Raw genomic sequence first — 14,920 nt, 5'->3', positions numbered from 1 at the left:
GATGACCATCATTATACATCCTGACTAGTGCTGATATTAATACAACAATCATAGTTATGGACAGAATCGATGGAAAAATATCACATGTATATAAAGGCTTATTGATTTTAGCTATGCACATAAAATATGCTGTTACTAGAGGTAAATAACAAACCAGGATAGACACTAAAATATGAAAAATTCTTCTAAATGCCTTTTTCTTCTGCTTGTTCTCAACAGCTCTGCCTCTGTCAGTTTTATTGCGTCTGTCTTTCTCTGCCGTTTCTACATGTTTGCGATCACCAGGTCCTGTACGATTCAAAGCGCAAAGGATAGATGCACAGCAAAATGAAATTATTATCACTGCCATGCAAAAAAACGAAAACATTACATGATCTGGAAAAAATGGTACTTCAATGTAAATGAGCCTTAAGCCTGTGCCCACCGCAATCAGCCAAGCTGCCCCTGCCGATGCAATTCTGTATTGGATGCCTTTATATCTCAGGAATATTAGTGGATGAATCACTGCCAGGTAATGTTCCATGCACATGCAGGTCTGGAGAAGAGGCCTGAAAGTCCAGCAAAGACCAGCGAGAAAGAAAGCCAATTTATAGGCTGTTAGAGAGAAATAGTTGGTAATAATTAAGTTTATAATACAAAGAAGACAATAAAGCAGCTCCAGTATAGTGATGTTCAGTGGAAACACCAAGTTGGGTTTGGAGTTGCTATGAAGAAACACCCAAAGGCACCAGCAATGGATCGGCGTTCCCACAATGAAGAATAATGCTGTAGTTACAACAATGGAGAGAGAGCCAAAATGTCCCTCACAATTTACAGCCTCATCAGATATGGAGGTTGAATTGTCTGTTTGCAAGGATGAATTATACATGGTTGTTCAGAACTGGAAAAAAACAGAAATGAAGTCAATTTACACAAAGTACTTGTGTATAATAATACGATTCTAGATCAAATCTTACAATTATTTTGCCTCTGTTAGATTTTGTGTAATTGAAGCCATAAATCTGCAATACCCATCCTTCCATCCATTTTCTGAAGCCTATTCCAGCACCTCGGGCCACTGGCGGGTGACACCTTGACTGAATGGCCAGTCCATCACAGGGCTCGTATATGCAGTCCCACCTGGATTGATTAAACAGCATGCAAAATACACTGAGGAATTGTTTAAATTGATCCCAACAGCAACAAGCCACTAAACCTGCCATTTGCTGTTCATCACAAACTATGAATGTGCTTGTGCTCATACATACATGTTTGCATAAGACTGTACCGGTTTTGTTTAGGTTTTTTTCACTATTTGCGTATGAATGCTGCTATGTCTAACAGCATATTTTGAAATGTGAACAAATCTCATGATTTTTGAAAATAAAGTCATAATGTGCTGTAATAAACGATTATTGTACACAGACATTTGTAAAGATCAGATTAGCTTTATAGACATTTGCAAAAGGGTGATTATTAATAATCATCTTTTTTTTTCAGTCTATCTTCCACCTGTGGCTGTTTCCATAGGTTTGTCACTAATGTTTTACTAATGTCATGTTAATTTGCTTATGAATGTCTAGATTTAAAACAACACGTTGGAAAATGGTGAAAACAAATCTTGCCATATTTGAATAGAAAATCATTGTGCGCTATCATAAACAGATATTACACACAGACATTTTTACAGATTACCTTTATTTGGTTCCTAATAATCATCATTCTTTTTTCTGGTTTGTACAGTGGACCTGATGATTTATGATGATTTATATCTACTAAGAACACTTTCAGATGGTTTTTGCTATGTCACCTTAAATTCAGAAAGTCCTATCATTAGAAGCAATAACTATGTGATGAAAAATATTAAAATAATTACAATTATTATTCTAATAGAACATTAATCTATACAGGCAGTGTAAGACAGACACAGGTTAATTAATGCTGCTGTTTCAGACGTGGCTAACAGAGGGCTGATAGCAGCCGGACGTGAATCTGCTGTGAAAAGTGTAATTTTAGCGTGAATTACCCATGAACATCACCTAATCAAGTGTATTTGACGGTGATATTTGATTAAAGGCCTTATTGAAGTCGGTTGTCTGTACCGCCACCCAGTGGCCATTATTATCATGCATATTAGACTGATCTGATTACAGTGAATTAAGTCTAGTACACTGATCAGGGGTAAACAATGCCACTGAACTGAACAAAAGTCACATATTTTGCTGCTGAAAATGATCAATTATTGTCATGTTTTGGCCTGTACTAATCTGTCAGACCGGGAAAAACATTTGGAGTACTATGACTGACAAGTTATAACAAATTAAGGAGAAGTGTGCAAAACTGAGGAACCAAAAGTGTTTGTGGTTGGCCAAACTGAACCAGGATTTCCAGGACAAGGATCTTGATGATATGTTCGTTATTATAATTTCCAGTCAAATAGGTGAAATATTAGGCTAATATCTTAATTCATTCTGCTCATACGTATCTGTACCACTTTTTAACTTTAGTTTGTCAAAATATTGCACTTTTCTGCTTACTAAATCCTAAAATCCTATGATTTAGCAGCTTCCACACGTTTTTCTGTGGTTTAGACAGCATAAATTAGCAGAACAACATAGTACATTAACGGTGCAATCCATGCTGTTGTTTACACAATTTTTATTTTCCGAAAAAAAATGGCAGATTGATTGGCTAGATAAGACCCTTCTTCCTCAGCTGGGATCGTTTAGAGCCCTTTGAAGCTGCTTTTAAACTACGTTTTGGAGGTTCAAAATCGGGGCACCAATGAAGTTCATTATATGGAGAAAAATCCTGAAATGATGAAGACTTGCTGTCTTTTAAGTATGTCTTTTCTCTGCTGACAAACATGAGACTGTATCAGTATTTTTCAGAACGTGCATGTTATTAGGCTAAAAGTCTTAACTGGCACTATTTTCCTGGGATCATAAAGCAGAAGCAGAACCTTCTGGAATAAGAAGAGCTGGTCCTTAGCTGGTTTATGCTGGTCCTTGCTGGTTTACGGTGGTCATGTAGCATAAACCAGCAAAGGACCAGCTTAAACCAGCATCAGAAACATACCTACCAGCATATGCTGTTTTTTTCACCAGGGTATTCTATTCTAAATGGGGTTATATCTTAACCACACAAAAATAAAAATGGTTGTAGAAACCATTTTCACAAACAGCAAATCCAAAGCTCTGTCATGAAAAGGTAGCGCAGGCCAATACGTTCTAACCCAATCTGACATAATGATATCATTATTCACATAGCACAGCTAATTGGTTTCTTTTTGTATCAGCAGCCAATGAGCTTGCTGCTCAGCATTCACATACTCAGCTAGTGCTTGTTTCAGCGCACGTCAGAAACCCTCCACCTTCCCCAGCTCCACCTATATAGATCTTCTAGATGTTATATATGGGGGATATTTCATGTTATATGTGCAGCAAGAGTATTTCCTATATGCTCACAGAAGCATGGCAGATGTATTGACAGTAGCAAGTCGCAGTATTTGCAGTATCAGTTTCTTAAACGTCCTTGTATAAGAAACATGGGTGAGACAGAGTCTGATACCAAGCAATCTATGAAACCTTCAAGTCATTCATGCTAAACCGTTTTTTGTTGTTGTTGTTGTTGTTGTTGCTTGACCTCTAAAAATACAGCGCTAATCATTTCCTAGTTATTTTAGTGTTTACTTAATGTTGTTAATATTGTGAAGTGTGTAAGAGAGAGCATATGGCCGCATGTCCGAAAGCAGAGGGGAAAGCCTTGAGGAAAATGATAGGGGGTGGTGTTGGGAGGGCAAGCATGTGTGTGAGTCTGGGGGATGAAAACATGTGAGAAGAAAGAATGTGTTACAGTGTGAGTCTGACTGGAGTGAGGAGTGGGATAAGATTTACAGAGGGAGACAAAACACATTTTGCACTGGGAGTGAATAATCTGTTGTAATCTGAATGTACTGTTTTCAAATTGTAGTTTATGGTGTTCATCTCTAGTGACAGTCAGGAGGAAGTGACTGCGACGTCTGAAGTGACAAACAATGAGGAATTCACTCCAAAGAAAAAGAACCTCCAGCTCAACCCTTACTAAAGCCAACATGTAAGTAACGATTTTGTAGGAAGAGCCTTTAAGAATCTTTAAGCATGGATCGCGTTGAAAACATAAAGAATCGCTAATTATTTTGAAATTAATATTATCTGTTAATATACTGCTATGCATTTAAACACTAACTCAATTAAATTGTATTTTTTCACACCTTGTTATAAAGCTTTCAGTGGTTTTATAAAGTGGCTTTTAACTGTTTTCTTAACGGAAAGGCATTTATTTTTATTGTTGACAGCTGATGCAAAGCCAAGCTGGTTTGCAGGTGTCATCACTCTACTATGAAGCTTAAGAGCAACACTACTCTCTATGGGATGCATTAATCAATAACTTTGTCTCCCTTCATTTCTTATTAATGAGACTTTGTGTTACTAATGTGACAGTATGATTTTATCTCACACTGTGACTATTATCTCATACCTGCAACTGAACTTCTAATAATTCAGACTTTGTATTGCATGGAGTAACTGTTTCTCTTATGATTTTTTTTTTCAGAATTTCAAATGTTATTGTAATTATTTATTACAATGTGACTTTGTCTTTTAAACTATCTCATAATGCTACATTATATTTTGTAGTTCAAGGTACAAATCTATTGCTAGTTTGAACAGTGACAGACAGATACTGTATATTTACCTAAATGAAAAATTATCAGGTATTATAATAGAGCTTGGCTTTATTTATTACTTTCTGATTTCAGCTGAAAACAGCTGTTATGCTTCTGCATCAGTCCTGAGAAGTTTTGAAGAAAAAAAAATCTAACAAGTATATATAAAAAAAACCATGATCCACTAATCACAAGCATAGAAATTTATGACTGTGGACTGTTTTAGTGCCCAGAGAACTTGTCACCTGTTGCATACCATTTTTAACATCCATTGTGAACTTTAACATGACATGTGTGTCAAGGTCTTGAATTTGTTCTCAAGTCAAAGTCACATGCATGTCCATCTCTTGTTGCCCACAGGCTGACTACGGAGTGATAGTCTTTAGGTTAATCTCCAGTTACAACAAACTACTTCTAATTTTACCAAATACTTTATGTTTAATAAATACGTAAAGGAGAATTTGATATTCACTTTCTTTTTCCTGAGTTACGCCAACTCAGGTTAAACTTATAGATTTTGTAATAAAAGGCCAGATCTTCCTTTATTATATTTGTTAGGGCATAATTCAGTTCCAATGTATAAGCAGAGACAACAGAGGTGATATTGATCTGGGTAATACCAATGAGGACGTCATGTACCACAGCGACAGGATTCCCCCCACCTCCACATTTAGCTGTAACAGAGAGCTAAATTTTTCAGGCGAGGCTTCTGTAATTCAGTATGTGTGGCCTTTTCGAGGTGCTGGGTCATTAACATATCTATGAGTTAACTACATAGATACTTCTGGTCTCGTTCCAGAATGTGCTAAAACCTCATATCCTAGTACGATAGAGAGGAGATATTGCGCTAAGTTGTTTTATCATCACGTATATGTTTAGTTTTATGTAATGGGTTGCCCTTGACTGACCAGCATGGACTGTTCCAATGTTCCCACCTTCCAGGAATGAAGACAGCATGATGAATATCTGTCCAGGAGTTGTAAATCAGATTATCTTATTAAGTTAGCACCATCTGCTGAGCGACATATCGCATAGTCTTTAAAAAAAAAACAGCTATTACGATTATTAGATTTACACCACTTCCCTCACTGTTAGTCCATATGTAGCAGTATGAATGTGTGAATCTGCTGAATGTCTGAATCTGAACATACTTCTGCGAGTGATCCTGCATCAGATGATCATGTCTATAAATAAGATTTCTTAAATAGATGTGTGACCGATGAGTGAGAGAGATAAAGTGAGAAGGCTCAGATGATTTCTTTAGGAAAGCAAGCTGGCGGTTGATGATTCTCATTACACTTGATATTTTAGTTACAGGCCAGTTGGGGTTCAGAGATCACCCTTAGGAACATACCGCTCTTCGATTAAATGAAATGATACTGTCAAGAGTTGCTCTCTAATATCTACAGTGGGAGCCAGTGGAATCTTTTATTTGTATTCAATTATATTGGTCTTCATTTTAAGCCATCTAAGAACTTCCCAAATGTCTGCTAGCATATCTTTGTTACCTTTCCAGCTCAGACACACTGTTCATTTGATACCACAGAGTCTGCTTAGACTTAGCAGCAGTAACAAGGACAAACAGATCATCTAAAGTAGCCAATATTTCATCAGGAAGTCAAATGTGACAAGCTGACAAAATGTGCTTTGGCATGTACTAACTACCTTAGAATGAAGCGGTCAGCTCAGTTTTGTAGCTTTCTGGCATTGGTAATACCCTTGTAAAAAGACACTTTAAGATACTTTAAAAAAAAATACGTATTACAGAAGTAATATACTTTAAAAGAATATACTTAAGTTTGAACTTAATTGCATGTTATTTGCATTTAAATAAAAATGTATTCAATTTATCTTAAGTGCATTTAGTTGAACTTAAGAGTGTTTCATACCCTAATAGTACACGTACATCACGGAGACGTCTATTTGACATCTGCATTTACATCTGCAAGATGTTTTTTTAGAGTGTTTTCTCATCTGCAATATGTCTATTTGACGTCTTTAATATGGTTATGATTTAGAATGTATGTAAAACTGACATTTTACAGACATCTGTCAGATGTTTGTACGCAGCAGATGCTTTCCAGATCAAGTGATCTTTAACAGACATTTTGCAGATGTACATGTGTTATCTGTGTAAGTTGGACTTAAATGAGATGGTTAATGGGAAGACTAATTTAAAACAGTGAGTAAACAAATCACACACTTAGATATAACCACTTTGTTATGTCAAAATAAGAATTAAAGTGGTTTGAAAGCATGATCTTTTTAGTGAGTAACAATCTTGGTGAAATTTAAAGTAAATTTAAATTTAAAGTAAAAATTTACTGAGCTTTTACTGAGTTAACTATTAAAAAAGAATAGCTGAAAGTAAGTTCACAAATAAAATATATTGTTTAAATTGTTTCTGCCTTATTTTTTAGGAATAAATGTAAAATGGTTAAAAACATTTATGAAACGATGAAATTCATAATTAGCTTTAATAAATAGAATATTGATTACGTTGTTAATGTAAAAATATAAATGTTTTTCACAGCAAATAGAGTTAGATTTACTATAAATATTAATTTACCTTAAACAGTATTATGAATAGAGTTAAATATGAGGGGGTTTTTTTTGTTGTTTTTTTTTAAACTTATAGAAGGTTTGTACTTACGTCACAATTTGGTCAGTTACCCGGAGGTGCAGCCTTATTGGTGATACTCGGATGTAAACAACAGCACTGATTGCACAGTTAAGGTACTAAATATGTTGTTCTGCTAATTTATGCTGTCTAAACCATGGGAAAAACATGTGAACGCTGCTAAATCACATAAAGAAGGACTTCGTAAGCAGGAAAGGGTGCAATATATTGATAAACTAAAGTTAATAGATGGTAAAGATGCATGCGAGCAGAATTAATTAAGATATTAATATTTCACCTACCTGACCGGAAATGATAAGAACAAACACAAATGTTGTCAAGATTCTTGCCCTGAAAATCCTGGTTCAGTTTGGCCAATTACAAACGCCCTTTGTTCCTCAGACAGTTTTTTTGCACTCTTCTCCTTGATTTGTTTTATCTTTTGGCAGCCTATAGCACTCCAAATGTTTTTCCCGGTCCGACCGATTAGTACAACCCAAAACATGACAATAATTGATCATTTTCAGCAGCAATAATCAGCTAAATATTCCAGTTTTGTTCGGTCTAGTAGCATTGTTTACGTTCAGTGCCGCCAATATGGCCGATTGATGACGCGTCATGAAAACACTCTATTTTTGAATAGCTTGCTTTGCACATTATACATTCATTGTTTGAACTGTTAACATTTACCAAATGTGTACACTCTCTCGTACAGGTTTTTGAATAATGGTTTTTGTCAGCACTTCTTAAAAATATAATTCTTTAATGGATGACACATTAGTCTGTCCAGGAGAGAGCACACATTGCAGGGGACTATGTGGTTGTGGCTGTGGAACTATGGCAGCTGTGTGGAACTTTACACTAGACAAATGTCTTTCACCCCTTGCTCATGTTACAAGGACGTGCTGTCACAGTGTTTGAAAAACACCCCGCTGGTGTGTTATTAATTATATGTAATGAAGTGAGCGCATGTCTGAGTGAAAGCCTTTAGGAAGTTGTCCTCTTACTCATTTGAGACTAGCTGGCCCTTCATTAAGCTTTAAAGAATTTGTTTATGCATATGTTCAACACCAGAGAACTATTTCACAGTTTATATTTTAAGCTTACTTGGGCGCTAAATGTTGAGTCTCAGTCAGGATTGATGGTGTAGGTGAAAGGAAAAGCTTACCAACAAATGCTTTTCACTATTATCGTTTGAATAATGAGCAGACGGTGGAGTCATATGTGCCAAATTCTTAGAAATCTAGTGTTTGTGCTAGTTTAATATGTTTTTGAAAAACTTTTGAAAAAATTGTCATTTTAGCGACTCAAAATTGTGAAAATGTGATTCATTTGCTGAATGTGTGAGTTTTAAAGATTCAGACATTCATGTTCTTGTATCTTTCCCCCCATAGGCTTCCACATATGGCTCAAATCAACACCAGGCCAGTGTGTTTGTCTCAGATGAGCAGTGTTTTCACCAGTGTCCCACCACTATTTGGAACAGCACAAGCTTTCCTGCTGAGACTAGCCCAAATTGAAGCTCAGCTGGTTTTGAACTTGATTAGTAATGTTGTAGCTATAAATAAAAGTGGTTATGGAAACCCTCTTGTTGCTTTAAATCTCCTACAGCCTGTTGGCATTCAAAGATCCCCATTTTTGAGCATGTACCAGCGCCCATGTTTAAAAAACATGGATTCCATATCTCACATGGTTAGTCACCCCTCAACAACAGTCACCGAAATTAATTCAGTCACTGCCAATAAGGAAAGTGGTGCCCTTTTAACAAAAGAAACAATTCAGGAGAAAGCACTAGGTCCCTTTATGAATAACACAGCATTGCCACTGCCAACATCTGAGGAAGCTCTTGTTAGATCCAACCATCTTGGCAAGCATTTTTCCTTAAAACCACATGTGGAGTGTTCTCAGTACCGGTCGATGACAGCCAAATCAATGACGCCTCCTGACAGACCACAGATTGAAGAAGCCGAGCCAAAGCAACAAACAATGCTACATTTTCCTACAGAAAATCTGATCAAAGCTTTATCCAGCCTCGGCCTTTCTCTTGAGGATCTAGAAGTACTCAGTCACTGTCCAGACAATGAGTTGACAACAGAGAAACTTCCCTTCATTATACAAGACATTCAACAGCGCAAAGGAACAAAGGACATTAAATATGGTCATGCTCAATGGAACTCATCTGATCAAGTGGAATCATCCAGAGAGTCATCATACGCTAACGGGGAACAGAGGAATCAGAGGATTATAAATGGTGATTGGCAAGAATCCCATTCCCACAGATCCCTCAGCCCTGGAAGATGCCGCACATCTGAAGTCATTTATGAGCACTTCTCAACCCAGTCTAGAACACTGAAAAGAATAAGACATTCGTCAGGTGAGTTATTATTACATAAAACTGATCATCAATAACAATCCAGCTTAAAATTATAATTGTTAATGTTAATTACTCACCCTCAGCTGTTCCAAACCAATTAAGACACTCATCTTCGCAACACAAATTAAGATGCTTTTGATGAAATCCGAAAGCTTTCTGACCCTGCTTTGACAGCAACACAACTACCATATCCTAGTTCGTCAGATCGAATTTATTCCTTCAGGTCTAAAGGAGAACTTCACTTCCAGAGCAAAAATTTACAGATAATTTACTCACCCCCTTGTCATCCAAGATGTTCATGTCTTTCCTTCTTCAGTGAATAAGAGATAATGTTTCTTGAGGAAAACATTCCCGAATTCTTCTCTATATAGTGGACTTCAATGGTGCCCCCAAGTTTGAACTTCCAAAATGCAGTTTAAATGCGCCTTCAAATGGCTCTAAATAATCCCAGCTGAAGAAAGAAGAGTTTTAGCTAGCAAAATGATAATTTTCTAAACAAATTGACAATTTATATACTTTTTAACCTCAAACGCTCATTTTATGTAAGTCTGCATGAACTCTATTTTTTTCCAGTTCAATACAGTCAATACAGGGTATTTAAAAAACCTACCTCGTTTTCTTTCCCAACTTCAAAATTGTCATACGTCGCTGCAGAAGTACCGACCCAGTGTTTACGAAGTGAAGATGCAAAGAAGATCAAACGCCCTTTACAAATGTATTGTAAGCAATGTAGGACGATTTTGACATTGAAAAAACGAAACAAGACGGGAGTTTTTAGAAATACCCTAACAAACTGACCTGGATTACACAGACTACGCATGCGCATCGCAGAGACGAGACAAGACGAGCATTTGAGGTTAAAAATTAAATAAATTGCCAATTAGTTTTAAAAATGACCGATCGTTTCGCTAGATAAGACCCTTCTTCCTTGGCTGGGATCGTTTAGAGCCAGTTGAAGCTGCATTTAAACTGCATTTTGGAAGTTCAAACTTGGGAGCACCATTGAAGTCCACTATATGGAGAAAAATTTGGGAATGTTTTCCTCGAGAAACATAATTTCTTATTGACTAAAGAAAGAAAGACGAACATCTTGGATGACAAGGGGGTGAGTAAATTACCTGTAAATTTTTGTTCTGGAAGTGGACTTCTCTTTTAATTCTGTCACCCTAATTAAAAATGTTTATTTAATTTAAAAAATAATAATAATTGTTTTGGATGCAAAATATACAGCTATAACATTAGAAATTATAATCAGTTTCATGGTAAAGACTAAAGCCTTGTTTCTCTTCCTTCCAGGAAGAAGATCAGATTCCATCCTGAAGAGGCTGCAACATGGGCCTGCTAAAGTCACCAGGTGGAGGCCTGGTTCAGATTTTCCACCTCACTCAAAATGCAGCATTAGGCACAGCTTTGCCTCTGTAGACTGTAATAAAATGAGAAATTATACTACACAAAGCCCCTTGTCCTCTTCGCACAGATCCACCACTTATAATGCCATGACAAACGGTCATCATCGGTTTTCATTTCCAATCAAATCTACAAAATCAGAAGTAACCACTGAGTCCATCAACAATCAGATGCCAGTACCTAAGACGACTGCAAAAACATCAGCACAAACTGTAAGTTCTGGGAGGTGTACTAGAATACTAATGGTTATTGATGTCATATGGTTATAACATGCCTTCAAATAATCAAAACTCTTACTGAAGGTGTTTTATCCACATTATTTTAACCATAAAAGCAAGCATGACCATTTGTAAATTTTATGGGTGTAACTTCAAGTCTCATCCGTGTCCAGCTATTTTACATTACAGAAAAATAAGGGGTCAGAATTGTACCTTTTGGGGTATAACGGCTTGTCGCAAGAGCAGTATTATTAAAAGCCCTTATGAAAATTACCAGTGGTTTTACTAGTAAGTGTAGTAAACATGGTTTTGGTGCATTGATTACTATTTGTATAACCAAAGTTTTACTACAAATATGATGGTTAAACTATGGTTAGTGTAGCAAGACCATGGTTAATTTGTAGTTACCACAGTTTTACTACAGTAACCATGTTTTTTTTTTTTTTTTTTGTGGTCTTATATGTAGTGAAGCCATGGTTAATTTTTGTAAAAGGACATTCTTTATACATTTTTAACCCCTAATAGGTACATATTAGTACCTTAAGGGTATGTATTACTACTTTAAGGTACTAACATGTACCTATTAGGGGTAAAAAGGTACAAAGATGTCTTTTTAAGTGTAGTGCTCCAACAACAAGCCAATTTACCCAATTCTGACCCCCTTTTTTCTGTGTGTAGCTGTGCAAAACTGCTCGTTTTGCTGCTTCATGTTGCAAATTGATATGTCTTGCCGTGTTATTTTAATGTATTTAGTTATGAACACACACTGATTTGTAGTGCAAACAGCTTTACCATTAACTGCACGTTGTTATTCTCGCGGCTAAGTCTCGTTGAAGAATAAGGTGCCTAAAGGTTTTTATTCTCTAGTGTGATCACTACCACCATAATATTTGAAATACCACCATTAAGCCATTAAAGTATCAGTTTAGTCTCAACATTGCAGAATGAAAATAACTAGGCATCTCGAATGGTTCGCACCTCCAGTCCCATGATAACAAAAGAACATTAATGTGAAACAGCGACCTCTGGTGGCGTGAGAATTGCTTTTTCAGAGAGAAACATCACTGAGATCTTTAATAGACGAATTGTTTTTTTTATCAAAGCAGTTCACTTTGTTCCTCATGTTCCCTTGTTTTCAAATAGAAGGGTGTGATTCGTGTGTCTGGAATCAGTATTGATTACTCTGAGAGTGAACTCATCAAAATGGCATCTCCATTTGGTCACTGTGTTGAGGTTTTAATGGCAGCTGAGGTTGACACAGCAACCTGTCTAGAATGGAACAAGGTATGTTGTTATTGTAGAATGTATATCTTACACTCGTTTGGTATTTCTCTATATCAGCTTGTGTTTGTGTGTGTTTTCCAGGCTTTACTGATGTTTCCAACTGAATTCTCAGCCCAGGAGATGGTAAAGGTTTACTCTGCGATCCCAGTTCACATGAGACAGCAAAGTTTGGAGCTGGTGTCCCAAACTGTTGACTTTAGTTCACCTGTGAGTTAACACACTGATGCATGCATGGAAACTATTTTATAATTAATATTTTCTTGCAAATATACTTATTTTGTTAATATACTTCAGGTATCAGTGTTTCATGCTTTTGTGGGACCATCATTGTCAAATGCAAGTATCACTTGGTCTGGAGATTTTTTATAGAGATTCAGATTCTTCATACCTCCTAACAACAGGTCCCACTGTCTTCTAGGGCCTGCTGACGCCTTCGGACCATTTGCTGGTTGTATATAATGTTCCCAATCAGCCCAGTGCTGCTACAGGAGTGCTACGGCTGCTAAAGCCTTTTGGACAAGTTTTCAGAGCTCTGTTACTTCATGGAAACAAAGTAAGCTATGCTGCTGCAGAACAGTAAACACATTTTAATAGCATATGTAAAGTAAGAAAATTTGAAATGCATTTGGTTGTTTAAAAAGTATGTGAAAACATTAAAACATTTGACTTTATTTCAATGGTTTGTGTTTTCTCAGCTTTTACCTATTTGACTATTCGAATCTAAAATATAAGTGAATTGTTGATATATATTTTGTTTGTTTGTCTTCATATAGGTGGATGTTGAACAGCGCCTTGGGAACAACAGCAGCATCCAGATGGTTTTAGAGATGGAATCTGCTTCTGTTGCTTTATCTGTATATGAGTGGTCTCAAAAAATTCCTTGTGTTTATCACAACCATCATCTCGTTTTTATCAGAGGATGTAATATACAGAAAAATACATGCAAGGTCAATTCAGCCTAATATTCTCAGTTTTGTCATAAGAAGGTCATAAGAAGAATTGTTTGTCTTTTTCCTTTTATAATGTTATACATTTTTTAAAAAGCAGAAGTTAACAATTAAAAATTTTAATCTAAGACATATTAACTACAGTCACCTCTATACCCATGGTAACGGAAGTCCTGGAAATATCATGGAATATTTATTTAGACTTAAAAATCCAGTAATAAAACTCAGCTAAGGTCATTTGGAATGCATAGATCAAAAATGTAAAATATATATATATTTTCTCAATAGATTAGTTCAAAATTATGCATTATATAACATGGTTGTTTGATTTTAATTGTCAGATACTGTTAAAAAAAAGTCAAGATCACTCCAGTGACAAAGTCACAGTTTAAAAAATAACCATTTACTCACCTTCACATTTTCAAATCTAATCACATTTTTATTTCATATTTTTCCAAGAAATTATAATTTATGCTTTTCCCCATACAATAACAGCATTAGTAACCAGGGGCCACATAAATTCTAAAAAGTGCACCATATTCAGAAATTTTGATGTTGATTGATATTATGCAACAAGTTTAAAAATGTCTCTGTACATATGCACATAAGATTTGAGAGTTGTGCCAGGGCCAGATTTTCACCCCACAATGCACTTCAGTTCAGGGACAGTTCACACAATTGTATTAAAAAAAATCATAATTTACTCACGCTCTAGTTGTTCCAAACGTCTACAATTTTATTTCTTCTGCCATATGTAAGACCAACACAAGCAATGTATCGTCAAAAGAAGTCGTTCCCTGACCGGGAATCGAACCCGGGCCGCGGCGGTGAGAGCGCCGAATCCTAACCACTAGACCACCAGGGAGCGGTGCGGAACTTCTGATAAATATGGTAGTAGTCAACTCACTAAAATGTCATCACCCTCGCTGATGTAAACATGCAACCCGTCACGTGCCATTTTGCTGTTTCTGTCAATATATAGTAGACCTACGGCCTGCTATGTAGTATTCAGTAGGGAGTTACGTTTGTTTATAACATCTGGGTCATTGTTCTCTACCTAAAATGCTGAGTGTCTTTGTACTAATTTGTTTTTTAATCACCTAGGTTGTTGTATATCAAACATTTGAGTGGGTTATATCAGATCTGGGTTAATCACACTATTTTATAAGAGGTTACACCACATGATGCATTATCCAAACTAAGCGACTTGCAGCGCATCTGTCCAAATAAAACAACCATGTTCTTACATTTGGTTTTTGTCAGTGCTTGTGTTTTGGAAGCTGTTATGTTCCAAGCCACCTTCAAGTACAGGCAAAGAGATATCTTTTGGCTTAAAACCAAGTATTTTTCGACTGAATTTGCATGCAGGTAGATAGATCCCTCAAG

At 36.3% G+C, this 14,920-nt stretch overlaps 1 protein-coding gene and 1 non-coding gene across 4 annotated transcripts; one reads left to right on the top strand and one right to left on the bottom strand.

Moving 5' to 3' along the window:
* Nucleotides 1-3,780: 3,780 nt before the first annotated feature.
* si:ch211-89o9.4 (uncharacterized protein LOC566247 homolog) lies at nucleotides 3,781-14,833 on the top strand. 3 transcript variants are annotated; one of them, XM_051106055.1, is made up of 8 exons: nucleotides 3,782-4,074; nucleotides 8,699-9,678; nucleotides 10,975-11,297; nucleotides 12,450-12,587; nucleotides 12,669-12,794; nucleotides 12,882-12,923; nucleotides 13,006-13,140; nucleotides 13,361-14,832. In XM_051106055.1, the coding sequence occupies exons 1-8, from the start codon at nucleotides 4,016-4,018 to the stop codon at nucleotides 13,547-13,549; spliced, it is 1,992 nt and encodes a 663-aa protein (XP_050962012.1). In that variant the 5' UTR covers nucleotides 3,782-4,015; the 3' UTR covers nucleotides 13,550-14,832. The 3 variants fall into 3 exon arrangements, with proteins under 3 accessions (XP_050962090.1, XP_050962012.1, XP_050961931.1); XM_051105974.1 differs by having other exon boundaries at nucleotides 3,783-4,074; nucleotides 12,447-12,587; nucleotides 13,361-14,831; XM_051106133.1 differs by lacking the exon at nucleotides 12,882-12,923 and having other exon boundaries at nucleotides 3,781-4,074; nucleotides 12,447-12,587; nucleotides 13,361-14,833.
* Nucleotides 14,328-14,399, bottom strand: trnae-cuc (transfer RNA glutamic acid (anticodon CUC)). Its single transcript has one exon. It is a non-coding gene; the product is annotated as a tRNA-Glu (tRNA).
* Nucleotides 14,834-14,920: the final 87 nt, after the last annotated feature.

The sequence above is a fragment of the Labeo rohita genome, chromosome 1, assembly GCF_022985175.1.
Source record: "Labeo rohita strain BAU-BD-2019 chromosome 1, IGBB_LRoh.1.0, whole genome shotgun sequence".
Taxonomy (NCBI): Eukaryota; Metazoa; Chordata; class Actinopteri; order Cypriniformes; family Cyprinidae; genus Labeo; species Labeo rohita.
This window is presented reverse-complemented; position numbering and strand designations above follow the sequence as displayed.

Bases quoted from the DNA above. Each gene is read 5' to 3' on its own strand.
- si:ch211-89o9.4 (XM_051105974.1), top strand. From the start codon at position 4,016: ATGAGGAATTCACTCCAAAGAAAAAGAACCTCCAGCTCAACCCTTACT. The intron at 12,588-12,668 runs GTATGTTGTTAT...TGTGTTTTCCAG, and splicing joins CCTGTCTAGAATGGAACAAG to GCTTTACTGATGTTTCCAAC. The intron at 13,141-13,360 runs GTAAGCTATGCT...GTCTTCATATAG, and splicing joins TGTTACTTCATGGAAACAAA to GTGGATGTTGAACAGCGCCT.